General features: G+C 48.2%; 1 protein-coding gene across 2 annotated transcripts in view; it reads left to right on the top strand.

Moving 5' to 3' along the window:
- SEMA3B (semaphorin 3B) overlaps positions 1 to 21,214 on the top strand; it is a 251,525-nt gene that overhangs the window by 217,686 nt on the left and 12,625 nt on the right. For both annotated transcript variants that reach the window (XM_033925997.1, XM_033925996.1), the window contains exons 15-16: positions 3,674 to 3,831; positions 6,576 to 6,631. In XM_033925997.1, the coding sequence (XP_033781888.1) occupies positions 3,674 to 3,831; positions 6,576 to 6,631 (214 nt within the window). The remainder of the gene's footprint in view (positions 1 to 3,673; positions 3,832 to 6,575; positions 6,632 to 21,214) is intronic.

The following is a 21,214-nucleotide window of genomic DNA, read 5'->3' as shown; positions in this document are numbered from 1 at the left end:
TTTTGTCCCAGCCACCTCCTCCCCTCCAACTTCCTAAGTTCTGCAGCTGGCAGCAATATTGCAGAGCTTCTGCCTTCCCTCCTCCCTCCTCCCCCCCCACCCCACCTTGGCTTTCATGCATGCATGAAAGCAGTGTCAGCTTGCGGATATTGCCATTGGCTGCAAAGCTTGGAGATTTTGGGTTGCCAGACTGGAGGAAGATGTCTTCAGGTAGCTCAAGTATTTGTAAATTGCACTCAGGCTGGGAGAAACTTTGGTGCACATCCACTAATTTTGGGCTCCAGTCCCTCCCCTAAATCAGCTGTATATGACTACGCCACTGAATACAAAAATAATTGTGATGCACATATCCCAAAGCTAACATATTCCAGTTAATAAATTCAAAATAAAACAATTTTTTCTACCTTGTTGTCTGAACATTTTGTTTTTCCATCATCTTGATCCCAGTTTCTCTTTCTGCTTTTTCTCTATCTTCAACTAATTCTCTTTCTAGTGTCTGCTGTCCATTTTTTTCTCCTCTCGTTCCATTTCCTTCTTATGCCTGTCTCCAACGTATTGATTTTCCATTTCAGCTTAACTTTTTCTTTTCTGCCTCTGTCCACTCAAATCTTGCCTTCTTTCTCACCCTTCTTCTTTTTAAATGTTCAGCTACCTCTCAATTCTCCATCTTCTCTCAGTCCCTAGCTCTCCCATTTCCCATCTCACTCCTTTCCCAGCCTCCTATTTCCTGCTATCTACTCCCCATTACCACATTTCTACCTCTGTACTCACTGCTCTCTCACTCATCTTCTCATCTCCCTTTTGACCGCATTCACATGGCTCACCACTTTTAGAATCCCCCTCCCTCTCTCCACTGGTCAGGCTATCCTTTCCCCCTCACTCCCTCCATTCTTCAGTCCTATGGCTCATGCACCCTCCTTCCTTCATCATTTGTCCAAAGTTTGTGCTCCCTCCCTCTTGAGTCCCAACATGACCTTCTCCCTCCCATGCTGCAATTGTTTTTCTGGTGAAATGTGCGGGCGGTGCTGGCTGGCTCCTCACGCGGGAGAGTCCTGGTTCTGTCCCATTTCTGTGATGCCTGGTAATTCTATAGATGAGAGCGTAACGCGATTACTTGCTTCTCTCACTAATGCCCCTAGCTTTTCTCCATTTATCAGTGGAGGTCTTTTCTTTGAAACCTGTGATTCTTCTTTAGACAACTGGAGTCTTCTTCTATCCCAGCAGAGTCAAGTGGCCCTGTTCAGTCTGACTATTGTCCCTATCACAACCAAAGCACTGGGTTACTCTCAGACTCTTGAGCAAGACACAATATCTTATCTGAAGTCCTCCATATTGTTCCCCATTGTGTCTGCCATGCGTCTTGCCGTAGTGCTTTCCAGGTGCTTTCCAGGAGCACTGCAGCTCATCCTGGGCCTCTATCTGGGGTGCAGCCTCAGTCTTCTCAGGGTCTCCTGGATCCAGTAGTTTTCTGGCCGTCTCCCTTGCTGCAGTCGTCTGCGGGCAGCGTCGGCTCCTCGCTCGCGATTCATGGCTAATTTAGAAGCCTTCTCTCTGATGTCAGAGGGAACGCTTCTGACACAGCCACAGATCGCACACAAGGAGCCGATGCTGCCCACGGACAACTGCAGCAAGGGAGCCAGCCAGAAAACTACCCGCCGGAGGGAGGGAGAGAGAAGCTGGGCTGCGGGTTGGACACCCCTGGTCTAGAGGCAAGAGTGTTGAATAACAGAAGGGAGCGGATACTTCTTGATGTGCCTTGTGTTCCAGCTATTGGATTTCATCAGCAAGCTAAGTCTGCTTTAAATTACAGTGCATAGGTCAGTTTATTCACATTTTTTAAATCTTTATTGGAGCTTTTTACAGAAAAACTGTGAATAACATAGGAAAAGTTATTTGCGGTTATGTTCTGCCCGCATCCATTGCTTTCATTTCATTCCAGGTTATCCTGCTCAGGGCTTAATTTGTGGAGGAATGGCATGAAACACAGTTCCACCTCTTATTTTCAGACTCCAATGCAGCAGGGGCATTCTGCTTTATCCGCTCCCTGCCAAGCAACTTGCAAGGAAGAGGAGATGTGTGTGGAGCAGAGCAAAGAGCAGTCACTATTCCCTAATCTTGCTGCTCATGGCCCACCCAAGTCTCTTCCGGCTCTACAGTTTCACTTCCTTTTTATGTACAAATTAAGCCCTGAGCCAGTGGCGTAGTAAGGGTGAGCGGTAAGCGGTGAGCGGTGCCCCTCCCCCACCCCCTGCCATGCACATGCCCCCTTTCCCCGTACCTTTTTTTAACTTCTCCAGCGTGAGCAGCCTGCCCGCATCGGTGTCAGCTCACCCTTTGACATCACTTCCTAGGCGACATCAAAGAAAGCACCGATGCCAACATGGGCAAGTAAAAAAGGAGAGGAAGAGGAGTGCCGCACCCTTAGGAATATCACGCACTGGGAGGGCCGCACCCTCCCCCCCTTTACTACACCACTGCCCTGATCCTTCTTGGTCCACAGCAGATTATAACAAAAGAATAAAAATAGGATATAATGAAAAATATACCCTCCCCCCCTTTAACTAAGCCGCAGTAGAGGTTTCTACCGCAGCCCGGAGAGCTAAATGCTCCAACACTCATAGAATTCCTATAAGCGTTGAAGCATTTAGCACCCAGGCATGATAGAAACCTTTACTGTGGCTTAGTAAATGGGGGGGGGAGGGGATAATGTAATAAATTCAGAATCAAACAAGAGGTTCATTCTAAAATTACAGAGCAAATAATACATAAAATATAAAAAATGAACAACTTACTGTAAAACAAAAATACCGTATTTGCCGGCGTATAAGACGACTTTTTAGTACCTTAAAATCCTCCCCAAAGTCGGGGGTCGTCTTATACGCCGGGTACAGTTTACATGCCCTTACTTGCGGGGCTGGATGTACTCAGTCGCGCGGCTCTTCTTCTCCCTACCTTCTCTGCTTGCAGCACAGAGCTGAACGGAAGTCTTCCCGACGTCAGCGTGACGTCGGAGGGGAGGGAGGGCTTAAACAAAGCCCTCCCTCCCTCCGACGTCAGCGCTGACGTCGGGAAGACTTCCGTTCGGCTCTGTGCTGCAGGCATGGCAGGTAAGGAGAAGGAGAGTAGCCTCGCGGTTCGAGTGGCTACCAAGAGAGAGGGGCGGCCGCCCCGCCCCGGTTGCAGCACAGCCGGCCAGGTTCCCTTACTTTTGTGGCACTTCCCCGACCGACCTATAACAGCCTGGGTCCGACAATCCTCCCTGCCCTGTAGCCGCGAATCTAAATACCTTCTTACAGCAGCTGTAAGAAGGTAATTTAGATTCGCGGTTAAGGGCAGGGAGGTTTGTCGGACCGGGGCTGTTGTCGGTCGGTCGGGGAAGTGCCACAAAAGTAAGGGAACCTGGCCGGCTGTGCTGCTCCCGGGGCGGTAGAGAAGGTATGCGGAAGAAGGGGTCGTCTTATACGGCGAGTATAACACAAAACTCTATTTTTTAACTAAAAGTTGGGGGGTCGTCTTATACGCCCAGTCGTCCTATACGCCGACAAATACGGTAGGTAAAATTCCACCAGATCTTCATCAGAAACATTGGAAATAAATATATTTTAACATGATGATGAAATTGGATATATGTAGACCCTCTTATTTCTTATTTTATCTCCTTTTTTTTCTCCAGCAACAGCTATATCTTGGGTCAAAATCGTCCATTTCCCAGTTGCCCTTGCACCGCTGCGGCAACTATGGCAAAGCCTGTGCTGAATGCTGTCTGGCTAGAGATCCTTACTGTGCCTGGGATGGCAGCACCTGCACCCGCTATCTACCCAACACTAAAAGGTTGGTACACAGAACCGGCAGCAGGACTCTAGGGCCAGGAGTTCTCTCTTTACCTCAAACGTAATAATTCAGGAGAAATGGCCACCCAGATTGTGTTGAATTTCTTCATGTGGTTCCCTATTTGTAGCAAATAAATGAAATAAGTGTGCGCTTGTGTTATCCAATTACGTTGACAAAGAAACATGAGGGCAGATAAAGGCCCAATGGCCCATCCAGTCTGCTCATCCGCAGCATCCACTATCTCCTCCTCTCCCTAACAGATCCAACATGCCTGTCCCACACTTTCTTGAATTCAGACACAGTCTGTCTCCACCACCTCTACCAGTAGACTATTCCACACATCTACCTATCACCCTTTCTGTAAAAAAGTATTTCCTTAGATTATTCCTGAGCCTGCCACATCTTACCTTCATCCCATACCCTCTGGAGTTTCCTTTCAATTGAAATCTTGCCTCCTGCGTATTTATGCCACGTGGATATTTGAACGTCTCTATCATATCTCCCCTCTCCCGCATTTCCTCCAAAGATCTTTAAGTCTGTGTCCTTGCGCCTTATGATGTAGACCACTGACCATTTTAGTAGCCTTGCTCTGGACCAACTCCACCCTGTTTATATCTTTTTGAAGGTGCGGCCTCCAAAACTGTACACGATATTCTAAATGAGAGCTCACCAGAATCTTAAACAGGGGCATCAATACCTCCTTTCACCTACTACAGCCAAGAATCCTTTTAGCTTTCACCGTCACCTTTTCAACCTGTATGACCACCTTAAGATCATCATATACTATCACATCCAGGTCCCATTCCTCTTTCATGCACAAAAGTTCTTCACCCCCTAAACTGTACTGTTTCCTCTGATTTTTTTCAGCCCAAATGCATGACTTTGCATTTCTTAGCATTAAATCTTAGTTGTCAAATTTCAGACCATTCCTCAAGTTTCATTAGATCCTTCCTCATGTTATCCACAATATAAGCGTATTGGTAATGCTAACAGAGGTCGCTTACATGGCCTGGCAGTAGCCAGGACACTGAAAAACAGATTTTATATTATGGTAGCAGTCTGGTTTATGAAATCTCTTTAACTATACAAAGATTCAAATCCAAACCCCCTGTGCCAGTAGGATTACTGACAATCAAATAGATCAGGCTTAGCGGAATAGAATATTTATTTATTTATATTACAAGTGGCAAATACTAATGATAATTAGAAAGTGCAAATTAGGTATGAGACTTTTCATACTTAAACAAGCTAGAATGCATAAGGAATATAATTACCCAGTCTGTCACTTTGGGGCCGATCCCAAGGTCACTGACGTTTATTTATTATATGCCTGTGTCGAACACTGTCAAAGGCTTTGTTAAAATCTAAATACAATCACATCTAGCGCTCTCCCTCTATCCAATTTTCTGGTCGCCCAATCAAAGAAATTGATCAAAATTTGTCTGGCATGACCTGCCTCTAGTGAATCCATGTTGTCTTGGGTTTTGATATCCACAGGATTCCAGAAATCCCTGTTTTAAAAGTGTTTCCATTAATTTACTTGCCACAGAAGTCAGACTTACTGGCCTGTAGTTCCCTTCTTCTTCTTTACTTCCATTGGAGGGACCACATCCACCCTTCTCCACCTTCCAGTACCACTCCTGGGAGGAAAGGGGGGAGGCTGTCATGACCAGCTGTGCTGCTTCAGGGGCCGGAGGGAAAAAGGGTTGTCAGGACCGGCTCTGCTGCTTCTATCACCCTTTCTGAAAAAAAGTATTTCCTTAGATTACTCCTGAGCCTATCACCTCTTAACTTCATCCTATGCCCTCTCATTCCAGAGCTTCCTTTCAAATGAAAGAGACTCGACTCATGCGCATTTATGCCACATACGTATTTAAACGTCTCTATCATATCTCCCTTTAATTCTGTCCCTATATGCCTTATGATGAAGACCAAGCACCATTTTAGTAGCCTTCCTCTGGACCAACTCCATCCTTTTTATATCTTTTTGAAGGTGCGGTCTCCAGAATTGTATACAATATTCTAGATGAGATCTCACCAGTCTTAAACAGGGGCATCAATAACTCCTTTTTTCTACTGGCCATACCTCTTCCTATGAACCCTAACATCCTTCTAGCTTTTGCCGTCAATTTTTCAACCTGTTTGGCCACCTTAAGATTATCACATACAATCACACCCAAGATAATCTTATGTGAGTCCTAGTTGATATTCAGGCGGGACCTCCATAAGACCCAATAGCCAGCACCTAAAACAATCAGCCCAGGATATTTTATGGTGGTATCCACACATGGCCCAGCATTGAATAACGGGCTAATTCTGTCCGCAGCGGTCAGCATTTAAAAAAACATTGACTGCCACAGGCTGAATATTGATTGGTTAGCAATAACACAGGTGGAAGAATAAATGGCTACAGATGTAAAGATAGGTGATGATTTTTTTCAAGTATACTGGGGATAGGAGGAAAGCTAAAATTAGAATTGTAAGACTGAAAGATGCCGAGAACCGCGTTGTGGAAAGTGATTAGGATAAAGCAGACATGCTAAACAAATGCTTCTGTGTTCATGGAAAAAAATCCTGGAGAATTACCATGGTTGGCTGACAAAGGTATTACATATGAAAATGGAGTCGGTATTAACATCATTCATGGAACAAAGTGTTTGTGCCAGCACATATTCTGAGTTCAGGTATGTCACAGTTGAGCAACAGAATACTCAGACTAATTGGAACTCTTTTCTCTTTGGCAGGCGCTTTCGGCGACAGGATGTGAGGAATGGGGATCCCAGCATCCTTTGCTCTGGAGGTGAGCCTCATTCTGCATTCTCTGTTTCATGTTTTCTCTTATATCATACAGGACTGGTTTTATTCTTTGGTCTTTAGTGAGGAAGATATAAGGGACCTACCGTATTTTCACGTAGATAACGCGCACCCGTGTAAAACGCGCGGGAAACAGACATATATGTAAAAAAAAATTTGTATACCGCGCACACCCGTATACCGCGCATGCTGCCCGACTTTCCCGTCGCCGCCCGACTCTCCTTTCGCCCGCCCCGACTCTCCTCTGGCCACCCCGACTCTCCTTTCGCCCGCCCTGACTCTCCTCTCCCCCTTGAAGTCCTGTCCCCACCCTGAAAGCCTGATGCCCGATTCACCCCCCCGAAGGACCGCTCGCACGCACCCGCACCCCCACCCCGAAGGACCACTCGCACCCCCACAGCCTCCAGACCCCCCCCCATCATGTAGAAGCTACCGGTGTCCTGCTGCTTCCTATTGGCGGTCCCGGCCCTTTCGTGAGCCCTGCAACTGCGCTGCTTCCTCTTCCGGCGATTCGCCCTTTCTCTAACGTCAAGCCCTCTTGCCCCGCCGACTCCCCGACACGATCGGGGCAAGAGGGAGCTCAAGCCCTCTTACCCCAGCCAACTGCGGCACCCCCGACACGATTGGGGCAAGAGGGAGCTCAAGCCCTCTTGCACCAGCCAACTGCGGCACCCCCGACACGATCGGGGCAAAAGGGAGCCCAAGCCCTCTTGACTCCCCAACTCCCCGACAATATCGGGCCAGGAGGGAGCCAAGACCCTCCTGGCCACGGCGACCCCCTACCTCCACCCCGCACTACATTACGGGCAGGAGGGATCCCAGGCCCTCCTGCCCTCGACGCAAACCTCCCTCCCCCCAACAACCGCCCCCCCCCCAAGAACCTCCGACCGCCCCCCCAGCTGACCCGCGACCCCCCTGGCCGACCCCCACGACACCCCCCACCCCCCTTCCCCGTACCTTTGTGTAGTTGGCCGGACAGACGGGAGCCAAACCCGCCTGTCCGGCAGGCAGCCAACGACGGAATGAGGCCGGATTGGCCCATCTGTCCCAAAGCTCCGCCTACTGGTGGGGGCCTAAGGCGCCTGGGCCAATCAGAATAGGCCCGGGAGCCTTAGGTCCCTCCTAGGGGCGGGGCCTTGGGCACATGGTTGGGTTGGGCCCATGTTGCTCACGCGCAAGGTTATGCACGGTTTTTAAAAATCGTGTATAACGCGCGCGTTATATGCGTGAAAATACGGTAATTCATACCAGAAATGGTATTTAACACAATTTGGAGGAAATGAAACAAATCTCAGTGAATATGTAATATACATATACAATATTTTCCTAGGCATTTAAACTAGAAGGTGGGGGTGGTGTATGTACGAAGGACAATTATAGAGACCACCCCCAGCAAAAGAAAAGATGTGATAGTAGTAAAGGCTGCAACATAAGCAATATCAGCAACTCATTTCTTAGTATTGCAACGGAAAGTGAAACGACACAAAAATCCATACGAAAAAGGAGATTATCGCTGAAAAATAGCTGGAAAGCGATGACCACAAATGCTCGCAGTCTAAGCAACAAAGTTCATGATCTGCAAGCCCTGATATTAGAGGCAGATCTAGATATTGTTGCTATCACAGAGACATGGTTCAGTGAATCACATGGATGGGATGCAAACATACCGGGATATAATCTTTTTAGGAAGGACAGAGATGGTCATAAAGGTGGAGGAGTAGCTCTCTATGTAAAGATCAATATCCAAGCAACCGAAATGCAAGGGACCTGGGGAGAGGAAGAAGCGATATGGATTGCTCTGAAAAGAGAAGATGGAACTGCTATCTACGTGGGTGTAGTCTACAGACCTCCGACTCAATCGCAGCAAATTGATAAGGATCTGATTGTGGATATCCAAAAGTTTGGAAGGAAAGAGGAGGTTCTGCTGTTGGGAGATTTCAACCTGCCGGATGCGGACTGGAATGTTCCGTCTGCGGAATCGGAAAGAAGTAGGGAGATTGTGGATGCCTTTCAAGAGGCTCTGCTCAGACAAATGGTGACGGAACCCACAAGGGAAAAAGCGATATTGGATCTGGTCCTCACAAATGGAGAGAGTATCTCTAATGTTCGAGTGGGTGCTCACCTGGGTAGTAGCGATCATCAAACGGTTTGGTTTGATATAACGGCTAAAGTGGAGAGCGGCCGCACGATACTTAAAGTCCTAGATTTCAAACGTACGGACTTTAATGCAATGGGAAAGTACCTGAAGAAAGAGCTGTTAGGATGGGAGGACATAAGAGAAGTGGAAAGACAGTGGTCTAAGCTGAAAGGAGCGATAAAAATGGCTACGGACCTTTATGTGAAGAAAATCAATAAAAACAAGAGCAAAAGGAAGCCGATATGGTTCTCCAACCTAGTGGCTGAGAAAATAAAGGCGAAAGAGTTGGCGTTCATGAAATATAAAAAAACCCAAGAAGAGGAGAGCAGAAAGGACTACAGGGTGAAACTGAAAGAAGCCAAGAGAGAGATACGTTTGGCGAAGGCACAGGCGGAAGAACAAATGGCTAAAAATGTAAAAAAGGGAGATAAAAATTTTTTCAGATATATTAGTGAAAGGAGGAAGATAAAAAATGGAATTGCTAGGCTAAAAGATGCTGGGAACAAATATGTGGAGAGTGATGAGGAGAAAGCAAATGTGCTAAACAAATACTTCTGTTCTGTGTTCACAGAAGAAAATCCTGGAGAAGGACCGAGATTGTCTGGCAAAGTTACACGAGAAAATGGAGTAGATTCTGCGCTGTTCACGGAGGAGGGTGTTTATGAGCAACTTGAAAAACTGAAGGTGGACAAAGCGATGGGACCAGACGGGATCCATCCCAGGATACTAAGGGAGCTCAGATAGGTTCTGGCAAGTCCTATTAAAGACTTGTTCAACAAATCTCTGGAGACGGGAGTGATTCCTGGGGATTGGAGGAGAGCGGATGTGGTCCCTATTCATTAAAGTGGTCACAGGGATGAAGCAGGAAACTACAGGCCGGTGAGCCTCACTTCAGTTGTTGGAAAAATAATGGAAGTGTTGCTGAAAGAAAGGATAGTGTATTTCCTTGATTCTAATGGGTTACAGGATCCGAGGCAACATGGCTTTACAAAAGGTAAATCGTGCCAAACGAACCTGATTGAATTTTTTGATTGGGTGACCAGAGAGCTGAATCGAGGATGTAATTTACTTGGATTTCAGCAAAGCCTTTGATACAGTTCCTCATAGGAGGCTGTTGAACAAACTTGAAGGGCTGAAGTTAGGACCCAAAGTGGTGAACTGGGTCAGAAACTGGCTGTCGGACAGACGCCAGAGGGTGGTGGTTAATGGAAGTTGCTCGAAGGAAGGAAAGGTGACTAGTAAAGTCCCTCAGGGTTCGGTGCTGAGGCCAATCCTGTTCAATATGTATGTAAGTGACATTGCTGAAGGGTTAGAAGGAAAAGTGTGCCTTTTTGCAGATGATACCAAGATTTGTAACAGAGTAGACACCGAAGAGGGAGTGGAAAATATGAAAAAGGATCTGCAAAAGTTAGAGGAATGGTCTAATGCCTGGCAACTAAAATTCAATGCAAAGAAATGCAGAGTAATGCATTTGGGGATTAATAATAGGAAGGAACCGTATATGCTGGGAGGAGAGAAGCTGATATGCATGGACGGGGAGAGGGACCTTGGGGTGATAGTGTCCGAAGATCTAAAGGCGAAAAAACAGTGTGACAAGGCAGTGGCTGCTGCCAGAAGGATTCTGGGCTGTATAAAGAGAGGCGTAGTCAGTACAAGGAAGAAGGTGTTGATGCCCCTGTACAGGTCATTGGTGAGGCCCCACTTGGAGTATTGTGTTCAGTTTTGGAGACCGTATCTGGCGAAAGACGTAAGAAGACTTGAGGCGGTCCAGAGGAGGGCGACGAAAATGATAGGAGGCTTGCGCCAGAAGACGTATGAGGAGAGACTGGAAGCCCTGAATATGTATACCCTAGAGGAAAGGAGAGACAGGGGTGATATGATTCAGACGTTCAAATACTTAAAGGGTATTAACGTAGAACAAAATCTTTTCCAGAGAAAGGAAAATGGTAAAACCAGAGGACATAATTTGAGGTTGAGGGGTGGTAGATTCAGGGGCAATGTTAGGAAATTCTACTTTACGGAGAGGGTGGTGGATGCCTGGAATGCGCTCCCGAGAGAGGTGGTGGAGAGTAAAACTGTGACTGAGTTCAAAGAAGCGTGGGATGAACACAGAAGATTTAGAATCAGAAAATAATATTAAAGATTGAACTAGGCCAGTTACTGGGCAGACTTGTACGGTCTGCGTCTGTGTATGGCCGTTTGGAGGAGGATGGGCAGGGGAGGGCTTCAATGGCTGGGAGGGTGTAGATGGGCTGGAGTAAGTCTTAACAGAGATTTCGGCAGTTGGAACCCAAGCACAGTACCGGGTAAAGCTTTGGATTCTCGCCCAGAAATAGCTAAGAAGAAAAAAAAAAAAAAATTTAAATTGAATCAGGTTGGGCAGACTGGATGGACCATTCGGGTCTTTATCTGCCGTCATCTACTATGTTACTATGTTACTATGTATGTTACATAGTAACATAGTGAATGACAACAAGCAAAAAACAAAAGGAATTGACCCCAAAATATCCACAAAGAAGAAAATCCAGAGAAAACCAAAAAAACTCTGTGGAGTGACGATGTTCCCAAATGGACTTTATTTGAAAGTATCAAAGTTCCAAAGGTACACTAAAATCATCTACATAAAATAATTCCATCCATATAAAAGTAAAACATCCACATAAGAGCCTTAAAGGACCTAGTCCGCTAGGGATACAGGACCCAACACGGTCCATGTTTCGACAAAAAGTTTTCTTCAGGGGTCCCTGGGGGTCCTATAAAGGTGAGTACGTGGGAAACGATTGTATGGTGAACCGGAAGTGAGACACTGCTAGCATTTGCAATGGAAAAAGCTGAATGACAGCAGATAAAAGACCTGAATGGTCTATCCAGTCTGCCCAGTAGTCACACGCATTATATATTCATAGTTAAAATTGTCTTTTCTTTAATATTTCTAGGTAATAGACTATAGAAATACGCCCAGGACTATCTTTAGGTTCCCACTGCTGGAGTTTCCATCGCTCTACTGGTGATTCTCCGCACAAATAGCATGCATATAATTTGCATGCTATCATGCTGAGAAGCACTCATAAAATAAAAGTTGTTCCTACTACTGGCACTTCATCGACTCACTGGATTTTACCAGTGAGTTTTGAAAATCTTCCTCATAGTCTCACTAAAAGAGGAGCTAGGAGGGCATGGTCTCGGGGCTCAGCTAGGTCAGGGAGGCCCAAGGGGAAGCAGCAATACTTGAATTTATGTGTCTCTGTCACATATCTATGAACTACTGTGACAGTTGGGCCAAATTCAGCTTGGACCCTTGCAAACTGGTACCTTTGGCCTGGCTGGCCTATGTGAACTGCTAACTCAGGGGAGATAAACCAGAGCTCAGTTGCGTATGCTGCTTGCTGAGAGATAGTAATGTGCACTGTGGCCTTACAGGAGTAAGCCACAAAAGAACATTCTTATATCGAAGGATTAACTTCGTATTTATTTTTATTCCCCCACCTGTAAACTGAACAGGATAGAATTTGATATATTGCCTTTTTGTGGTTACGATCAAAGCAGTTTACATACTATCTGTCTGAGAGTGTGGTGCAGGGTTTAGAGCTACAGCCTCAGCACCCTGAGGTTATGGGTTCAAACTCACACTGCTCCTTGTTACCCTGGGCAGGTCACATGGTCCCCCATTGCCCCAGGTATATTAGATAGATTGTGAGCCCGCTGGGACAGATAGGGAAAAATGCTTGAGTACCTGAATAAATCCATGTAAATCGTTCTGAGCTCCCCTGGAAGAATGATGTAAAAACTGAATAAATAAATAAATAACATTATTTATTTACCGCCCATCAATGGAGGTTGTCTAAGCAGTTTACATTGGCTTCCGATAATCGCCAGGGTCCACTATAAATGCACCTGCTTAACTTTCAAAATCCTATATGGTATCCTCCCTCCCTTTATCCCTCTTTCTTGGAATTCCTCAAACCCTAATACCACCAGATCCTCCCACAAATTAAAACTATCCTTCCCCTTGCTAAAAGGCATTTCCCACACAGGAAAGCTAGGGACCTCCCTCCACTTCAAAATCACTGAGCTCTGGAACAACCTTACCTCCCCTCTTCGGAACTTGAGCTCTCTCCAAGTTTTCCGCAAACATCTGAAAACGTGGCTTTTCTCAAAAAATGTAAGTCTCCCTCCAACTTAGGAATCAAGGAAACTCTCATATCTTGGCATCCCAAGTCCTGTAAATTTTCTTCACACTTCTACCTCTAACCCTCTGTTGTAGTTCCTTCCTATTTCTCCTACTGTAAACCGCGTCGAGCTCTACGAACGTGGAGATGATGCGGTATACAAGCCTAAGGATTAGATTAGATTAGATTAGGTACTCAAACATTTTTCTCTTATCTGCCCCAGCAGGCTCACAATCTATCTATCTAAAAGTAAAACATCCACATAAGAGCCTTATCTGCCCTAGCAGGCTCACAATCTGTCTATCTAAAAGTAAAACATCCACATAAGAGCCTTAAAGGACCTAGTCCGCTAGGGATACAGGACCCAACACTGTCTGGTCCGGCCTGACAACCTACACCTCAGGGTGCTCAGGGAGTTGTGTGATGTCTTGGCGGAACCGCTATTCGCACTCTTCAATCTCTCCCTTAGTAGGGGTAATGTCCCGTTGGACTGGAAGGCGGCTAACGTCATTCCACTCCACAAGAAAGGCTCCAAGATGGAGACAGCAAACTACAGACCGGTGAGTCTCACATCAATAGTGTGCAAACTAATGGAAACTCTAATCAAACGCCAATTGGATACAATCCTGAATGAGGAGAATCTACGGGATCCCCGTCAACATGGATTTACTAAGGGGAGATTCTGCCAATCCAACCTGATCAGCTTCTTTGACTGGGTGACGAGGAAGCTAGATGTTGGGGAGTCCCTGGACATCGTATACCTGGACTTCAGTAAAGCATTCGATAGCGTACCACACCGCAGGTTGCTGAGCAAGATGAGTTCTATAGGATTGGGCGACACATTGACGAAATGGGTTGGGAACTGGCTTGGAGGTAGGCTTCAGAGGGTAGTGGTGAACGGCACCCCCTCCGAAATGACGGAGGTAATCAGTGGAGTGCCGCAGGGCTCGGTCCTGGGTCCGATCCTATTTAACATCTTTATAAGAGACTTGGCAGAAGGGCTGCAAGGTAAAATAACATTATTCGCTGATGACGCCAAACTAAGCAATGTAGTGGGCAAAAGCACAACAGACATAAATTCAATGTCCGACAACATGATGCACGACCTACTCCTACTGGAGCGCTAGTCTAGGTCCTGGCAACTCAGCTTCAATGCCAAAAGATGCAAAGTCATGCACCTGGGCAGCCAAAATCCATGCAAGACTTACACCCTTAATGGCGAGATCCTTTTTTTTTTTTTTTTGTAAATTATCTTTATTGACAACTGCAAAGGAACACACAACCACGAGTGAAACAATCAGAAAACAGAGCATCCAGAAACAGTACAAGATAGCAGAACAGCAAATAATCGCAGTACAAAAAACCCCAGGTGCGGGTTCCCCTCACAATTGACATGTTAAAATACCAAACCCCACCACACAAACACACGCCAATCCCACTCACGCAACCCAGACCACAACAATCATCCCCCACACATACCACTAGACAGTCAAACATCCAAGCCGCCCAATCCTCCCCCCCCACATCCACACCGGTGCAGCCACCCGAGAAAGAACCAAAACAAAACAAAAGCAAAAGCAAAATCAAGAAAACAGAGGGAGATAACGCAACCACCCCCACTAGGAACCAAATCAAAAAGAGGAAGACGAAGACATGCCCTCCGACTCCAAACCGGAGCAGAGCTGCAACACCCTCTGCCACAGATCTCGATAGCAGCGGTGAATCAAACTCAGGAAGACGCTGAAGCTCATAGCGCCCCACCATAGCCAAACGAGCCAGCCAATGCGGAAAGGATGCAACAGACTCGTCCACCCAATGCTGCAACAAGAGCTTTTTTACTACCAAGACAGCCATGTAAAGAACCCTGCGTTGAGGGAGCGTGAGCCCCCCCTCAATCAAATCCCGCTGATCCCCCAGGAGCAGAAAACCATAAGACCATGGTATAGCTCGGTGAAGAAGGCGCTCCAAAAAGGGGAGAACCTGCAGCCAGATTGCAGAAGAAGGGCACTCCAAAAAGTGATGAGTTAGGGTACCCACGTAACGCTTACATTTAACACACACGGCGTCTTCCCAGAGGCCCATACGAGCTCCCTGAGCCCGAGATAAATAAGCCCGATGCAAAATTTTAAATTGCATTTCCCTAAAATCCGTGGAACCCCCCATGGCGTGCACGGTGGCAAAGAGATCAAGAAAGGCCTTACGGTCCAAGGCAATACCGAGCTCCGATTGCCACCGAGAGGCCAAACGGTCAATAGATCCCAAATCCGAAGTGGCCTTCAGAATCCGATACCAGGTAGCCAACTTATTGGAAGCTGGAGAAACCTGAAAAAACTGAACATCCAAGGGACCACATAGCCAAGCCTCCCCCCAGCGATGGTCAAGAGAGAAGTAATAATGCCGGGCCTGGAGATAAGCCCAGAAGTGAGTCCGAGGCAAGTGCCATTGAGTCTGCAGCTGTTCAAAAGAAGGAAACCGACCCCCCCCCCCACGGAGACAATATCATGAAGTGTTCTTCCCCCTCTCTGCTCCCACTGCCGGAACCAGGCGTGTCCCACTCCCGGCGGGAAGTCGGAGTTCCCATATAACTGCAACAAAAGGGATGCAGCCGGAGATGTCCCCTGCCGCTGTCTCCACCACCGCCACGCCCGCCTCATAGGCAAGAGATAAGCAAACTTAGCCCCCCCTCCCGGGATAACCGACAATGGGATATGCAAAAGAGACAAGACCGAGTGTGGGGCACACCACGACTCCACCCAGCTCCGGGACGAGAATTTATAACACCCCGACCATCCTTCATGAATAAAGCGGAACAAAGCGGCCACATTATAATAGCGAAGATCAGGAAGGTTTAAACCACCCCTATATTTATCCAATGCCAGGGTAGCAGAGCTAATCCGGGCTCGCTTATGACGCCAAACAAAAGAGGAGATAAGCGAACGAAACAGACGCACCTCCTTAGCATTAACCCAGAGCGGTATAGCCTGCAACGGATACAAAATCTTGGGAAGGAGGACCATCTTAGTCAAAGCCACACGACCCCAAACCCCCAGGGGAAGTTCTCTCCATTTCTCACACAAACGCCGAATCTCCTCCAAATGACGGAGCACATTATAGCGATACAGAAGCTTGAGATCAGGACTTAAATATACTCCCAGATATTGCATCGGCCCCTTCACCGGGGGAATCTCAAGGCTCGCATGCCAACCCTCCACCCGAGTAGACCGCAATGGAAGAAGTTCAGATTTATCACAATTAACTCGCAGCCCAGAAATATCACCAAAGGAGCGGACCAAAGCGAGAACCCGCCCCAAATCCCTCCGGGGATGGTCCAGATAAAGAAGAATATCATCGGCAAAAAGATTAATGCGACTCTCCTGGTCTCCAATATGAATGCCCCGAATATCCGGATCAGCTCGAATCCTAGCCGCCAATGGCTCAATAGCTAACACGAAAAGCAATGGGGACAGCGGACAGCCCTGTCGCGTCCCCCTCCCCAAAGCAAACGGTGCAGTAAACTGACCATTAACCAACAGCCTGGCCTGTGGCTGGATGTATAAGCTACTAATCCATTGATGAATAGTACCATCGATGCCAAACTGCCGCAGAATCCAAAAGAGATATTGCCAGGAGATACTATCAAAGGCCTTTTCCATGTCCAGGCCTACAATAGCCGATTCTCCAGCCAGGCCACGCCTGGAATGGAGGGCCATCAAAGCTCTAACTAAGTTCATGGACGCGTAACGGCCTGGCACGAATCCAGCCTGGTCTTCGTGGATCAAGAGCGGCAAAAAAACATTCAAACGACGCGCCAAAAGAGCGGCAAAGAGTTTGGCATCCTGATTAAGGAGGGAGATAGGCCGATAGGAACCCACCTGTGCCGCATCCTTGCCAGGCTTAGGCAGCAGCACCACATGGGCCAAATTAGGAGACCCCAAACCGCGAGACTCAGAGAGTGCATTAAACGCTCCCGCCAAAGCCGGAGAGATTTGATCCGACAAAATCTTATAATACTCAGATCCAAACCCATCCGGGCCCGGTGCCTTAGTTAACTTAAGCTGCTTGATACCAATCTGCACTTCCTCTGGACTAATAGGGGCGTTCAATTGTCCCAACTGGGCGTCCGTCAACCGAGGGAGCCGAAGCCCCTGAAAAAAAGCATCCCGGTCAGCGTCCGAGAACGGTCTATTCGCATACAGAGATTCATAAAATTGAACAAATTGCTGCTGAATCTGGCGCTCCTGCGTGTAACAGGTACCCTTGGGGTCTCTGATGGAGAGGATAACCTGCCTGGTACGCGGAGGCCGGACCAAATTAGCCAACAACCTCCCTGTCTTACCTCCCCAAGCATACAATTTATACCGTTGAAAATAAATATCGCGGGAAGCCCTCTGCGTCAGGATGGCGTCGATCTGTCGCCGAACGTTCAAGAGACGAAGTTTGTCATCCAGTGAGAGAGAATTACAATGGCGCGCCCGCTGCTGTCGAAGTTCCCCCGATAGAGTCAACAATTCCGCATCCAGGGACCGCCGTTTACGAGACAGATAAGCAATAATAAACCCTCGCAGGACCGCCTTGGAGGCCTCCCAATAAGTCACTGGACCAACATCTTCGGTATTGTTGTGTGAACTATACTCCAACCACTGTTCCCGAAGATATTTATGAAAGTCAAGATCTCGATATAGAGAGCACGGAAATTTCCAATGGCGTTCCCCAGGATCCGGCGTGAACTGAAGCTCCATGACGACTGGTGAATGGTCCGACAGGGGAACCTCCTCAATATCAATCCCAGACACTCTTGAGAGCAGAGAGGGCGACACCAACAAGTAATCCAATCTGGCATATACATTGTGGGGATGCAAGTAGAAAGTGTAAGTGCGCTCCGCGGGATGCAAAATCCTCCAAGTGTCCAACAGCTGCAACTGGCTAAGCAAAAAGTTTACCCCCTTGGCTCCGTGGTCCCTGGTCCCACCCTTGGCCGGTCTACAATCCAGTGCGGGATCAGCGGTAATATTGAAATCCCCTCCTACCACCGGTTGGTACTCAGGATACATGGCTATCTTGGCAAGCAAATCTGAAAAAAATTTATGATTATACACATTAGGAGCATACACATTACACAATAGCCACTTCTGACCCCAGAGTTCCCCCAAAACAATAACACAGCGGCCATCCCGATCTTGGAGAACTTTATGAACATGGAAGGGCAACTGTTTATGAATAAGAATGGCAACCCCTCGCTTCCGGGCGCCAAAGGAGGACGAACAGACCTCGCCCACCCATTCTCGCCTCAACTTAAGATGCTCCGCAGCCGAAAGATGGGTTTCTTGCACAAAAGCGATGTCCGTCCCCCTCCTCCGGAACCAAGATAACAATTTTTTCCTCTTAATAGGGGAATGAATCCCGTCTACATTTAAAGTAGATATGGTCAACTTAGTCATGATGAAGAAAATGTCCCAATCAGAAGAACAGTATACTTGAAAGTAGTAGAGACGGGCTGCCCCCCAGCTAGGCCTCCCATCTGGAACCCAGAGAACCAAAATCTCCCCAAGCAGGAACTCAGAACAAAAAATCCAGTGCATCCACCCCCGGGGTCGCTGCACCCCCACACACACAGTCTACTCCACAGCCCTTCCAAACCACAGCCATCCAACCCCACAAGCAAACACAACAGCCCCCCCCCCTGCCCCCCCACTCCCAACCCTCCCTACCCTCCAACCACAGCCCACCCCCTGAAAAAGCACTATCCCAGAGCCATCCCCAGTGCCTCCCAGCACAGAATGAAAAAGAAGGGAACAGCCCCACCCCGTCCCCCATAGGAAACCATCCCCGGAGGCATCCCCAAAAACCCTACCCCTGACAAAACAGAACAAGGTGAGGGAAAAAACAATGTACAGCACACCCAAAAACAGAAACAACCCAAAATCCCCTACAGAGCTCTCAAAAACCCCGGATCCCCCTAAACAAAGAAAGAAAGAATACTGGCAGATATACAACAAGAAAGCCCACCCACCACAGGAAGAACAACACTGCCCATGTAACCCCAGCTAGAAGAGCAAACAACAGCCAGATATAGAAAAAAGAAGAAGGCTGGGAACTTTGAAACCAGTCCAGCCCTCATCCCAACAGCAAGGGAGCACGGCAAAAACACCAAACCTTGCCAGTCCCCAGTCCCACCATCCTCCCCCGCTCACACCAGCCGAAACCAGCCATCAGAGCACCGGGAAGCACAGTGTCACAGTTTCTACTCCTGGTCAGCAAGCAGAAAGTTAAGAGGCAAAGACCGGATGCATAACTCCCCGACCATGCTGCTCAAGCCACCCGATCTGCTGCAGGGACTCCTCCGTTGTCAGCCACAGGTAGGGAATCCAAATAGCGCTGGGCCTCCGCACGATCAGGGAAGGTGTAAGGCTTTCCCTCCCTCCAGACACGCAGAGACGCTGGGTAGACTAGCGCGAAGCGCACTCCTCTCCGATGGAATGCTGTGCACAGGGGCGCCATTTCTCTGCGGAGGGACGCCACGTGGAGGGAGTAGTCATTAAATAACAGCAACTTCCGCCCCTCATATTCCAGCAGACCGGCTTTCCTGTAAGCATGAAGGATAAGTTCTTTCTCCCTCCAGTTCAGGTACCGCGCTATCGCTGCTCGGGGACGATTAGAATCTCCCGAGCGCTGCCCCAGGCGATGAGCCCTCTCGCACAGAAAGCCCGCCACCGGCGGCTCTAGGCCCAGCCGCGTCGGGAGCCAAACTTGGAAAAAGTTATACAACTCAAGATCTGCCCGAAGCTCCGGCAGACTCACCACCCGTAGGTTATTCCGCCGCTGGCGATTCTCTTGATCATCTAGCCGGCCGGTTAGGGTGGCCACCTGAGCCTTCAGGGCGATCACACTTTCCCGATCCTGTGAAGCCGCGTCCTCCCCATCAGATATGCGTTGCTCCACCGCTGCGATGCGGGTAGCGTGGGACTCAAAGCGCTCATTTATGCCCTCCATTGCAGATTGCAGTTTGTGCAAACGATCTTCCAGGGCCGCTGTAACCATGCGGGAGATCTCCTGGGCCCATTCACCCCACTGTGCTGGTGCCGAAACTGGAGTCGGGGACGCCGCCATCTTAGACCCAGACAGGGCCGACTTCTGCTTTGGTGTCTTTGCTAACCGTACCGGCATTCCGGGTCCCAGCGACCCTGCGAGACACCCCCCGCACACTCCCAACCGTAGCAAAAGATCCGGTGGGGGCTAAGATAGCCAGCCAGTAGTTTAAAGGGAGTTAAGCTGGTGTTAGGAGACCCGAGGTCAGAGAGCTCAAAAAACACGTCCTCTCACTCCAGACTCATCACGTGACCCCCTAATGGCGAGATCCTAACAAGAACTGAAGCAGAACGAGACTTAGGGGTGATCGTCAGTGAGAACATGAAGACTGCCAATCAAGTGGAGCAAGCTTCATCCAAGGCAAGGCAAATCATAGGTTGCATACGCAGGAGTTTCGTCAGCCGTAAGCCTGAAGTCATTATGCCATTGTATAGATCCATGGTGAGGCCCCACCTGGAATACTGTGTGCAATTCTGGAGGCCGCATTACCGTAAGGATGTGCTGAGACTGGAGTCGGTCCAGAGAATGGCCACCCGGATGGTCTCGGGACTCAAGGATCTCCCGTACGAGAAACGGCTGGATAAGTTGCAGCTGTACTCACTCGAGGAACGCAGAGAGAGGGGTGACATGATCGAGACATTAAAGTATCTCACGGGCCGCATCGAGGTGGAAGAAGATATCTTCTTTTTCAAGGGACCCGCGGCAACAAGGGGGCATCCGTGGAAAATAAGGGGCGGGAAACTGCACGGGGACACCAGGAAATTCTTTTTCACTGAAAGGGTGGTTGATCGCTGGAATAGTCTTCCACTTCAGGTTATTGAGGCCACAGCGTGCCTGATTTTAAAGCCAAATGGGATAGACACGTGGGATCTATTCACAGAGAAAGGTAGGGGAGGGTCATTGGAGTGGGCAGCCTAGATGGGCAGTGGCCCTTATCTGCCGTCTATTTCTATGTTTCTATGTTTCTACCTGGGGCAATGGACTTGGCCAGCGTTATAAGGAGCTGTGTGGGGCTTGAACCCACAACCTCAGGGTGCTGAGGCTGTAGCTGTAACCACATTCCTTCCTCATTACACCCAGAGCAATAGAAGGTTAAGTGACTTGTCCAGAGTCACAAGGAGCTGCAGTGAGAATTGAACTTCTGGTTCTAAGGCCACTACATTAACCATTAGGGTAC

This window comes from Geotrypetes seraphini, chromosome 17, assembly GCF_902459505.1.
Source record: "Geotrypetes seraphini chromosome 17, aGeoSer1.1, whole genome shotgun sequence".
NCBI lineage: Eukaryota > Metazoa > Chordata > Amphibia > Gymnophiona > Dermophiidae > Geotrypetes > Geotrypetes seraphini.
The sequence above is the reverse complement of the archived record's forward strand: the minus strand, read 5'-3'. Positions and strand labels throughout refer to the sequence as shown.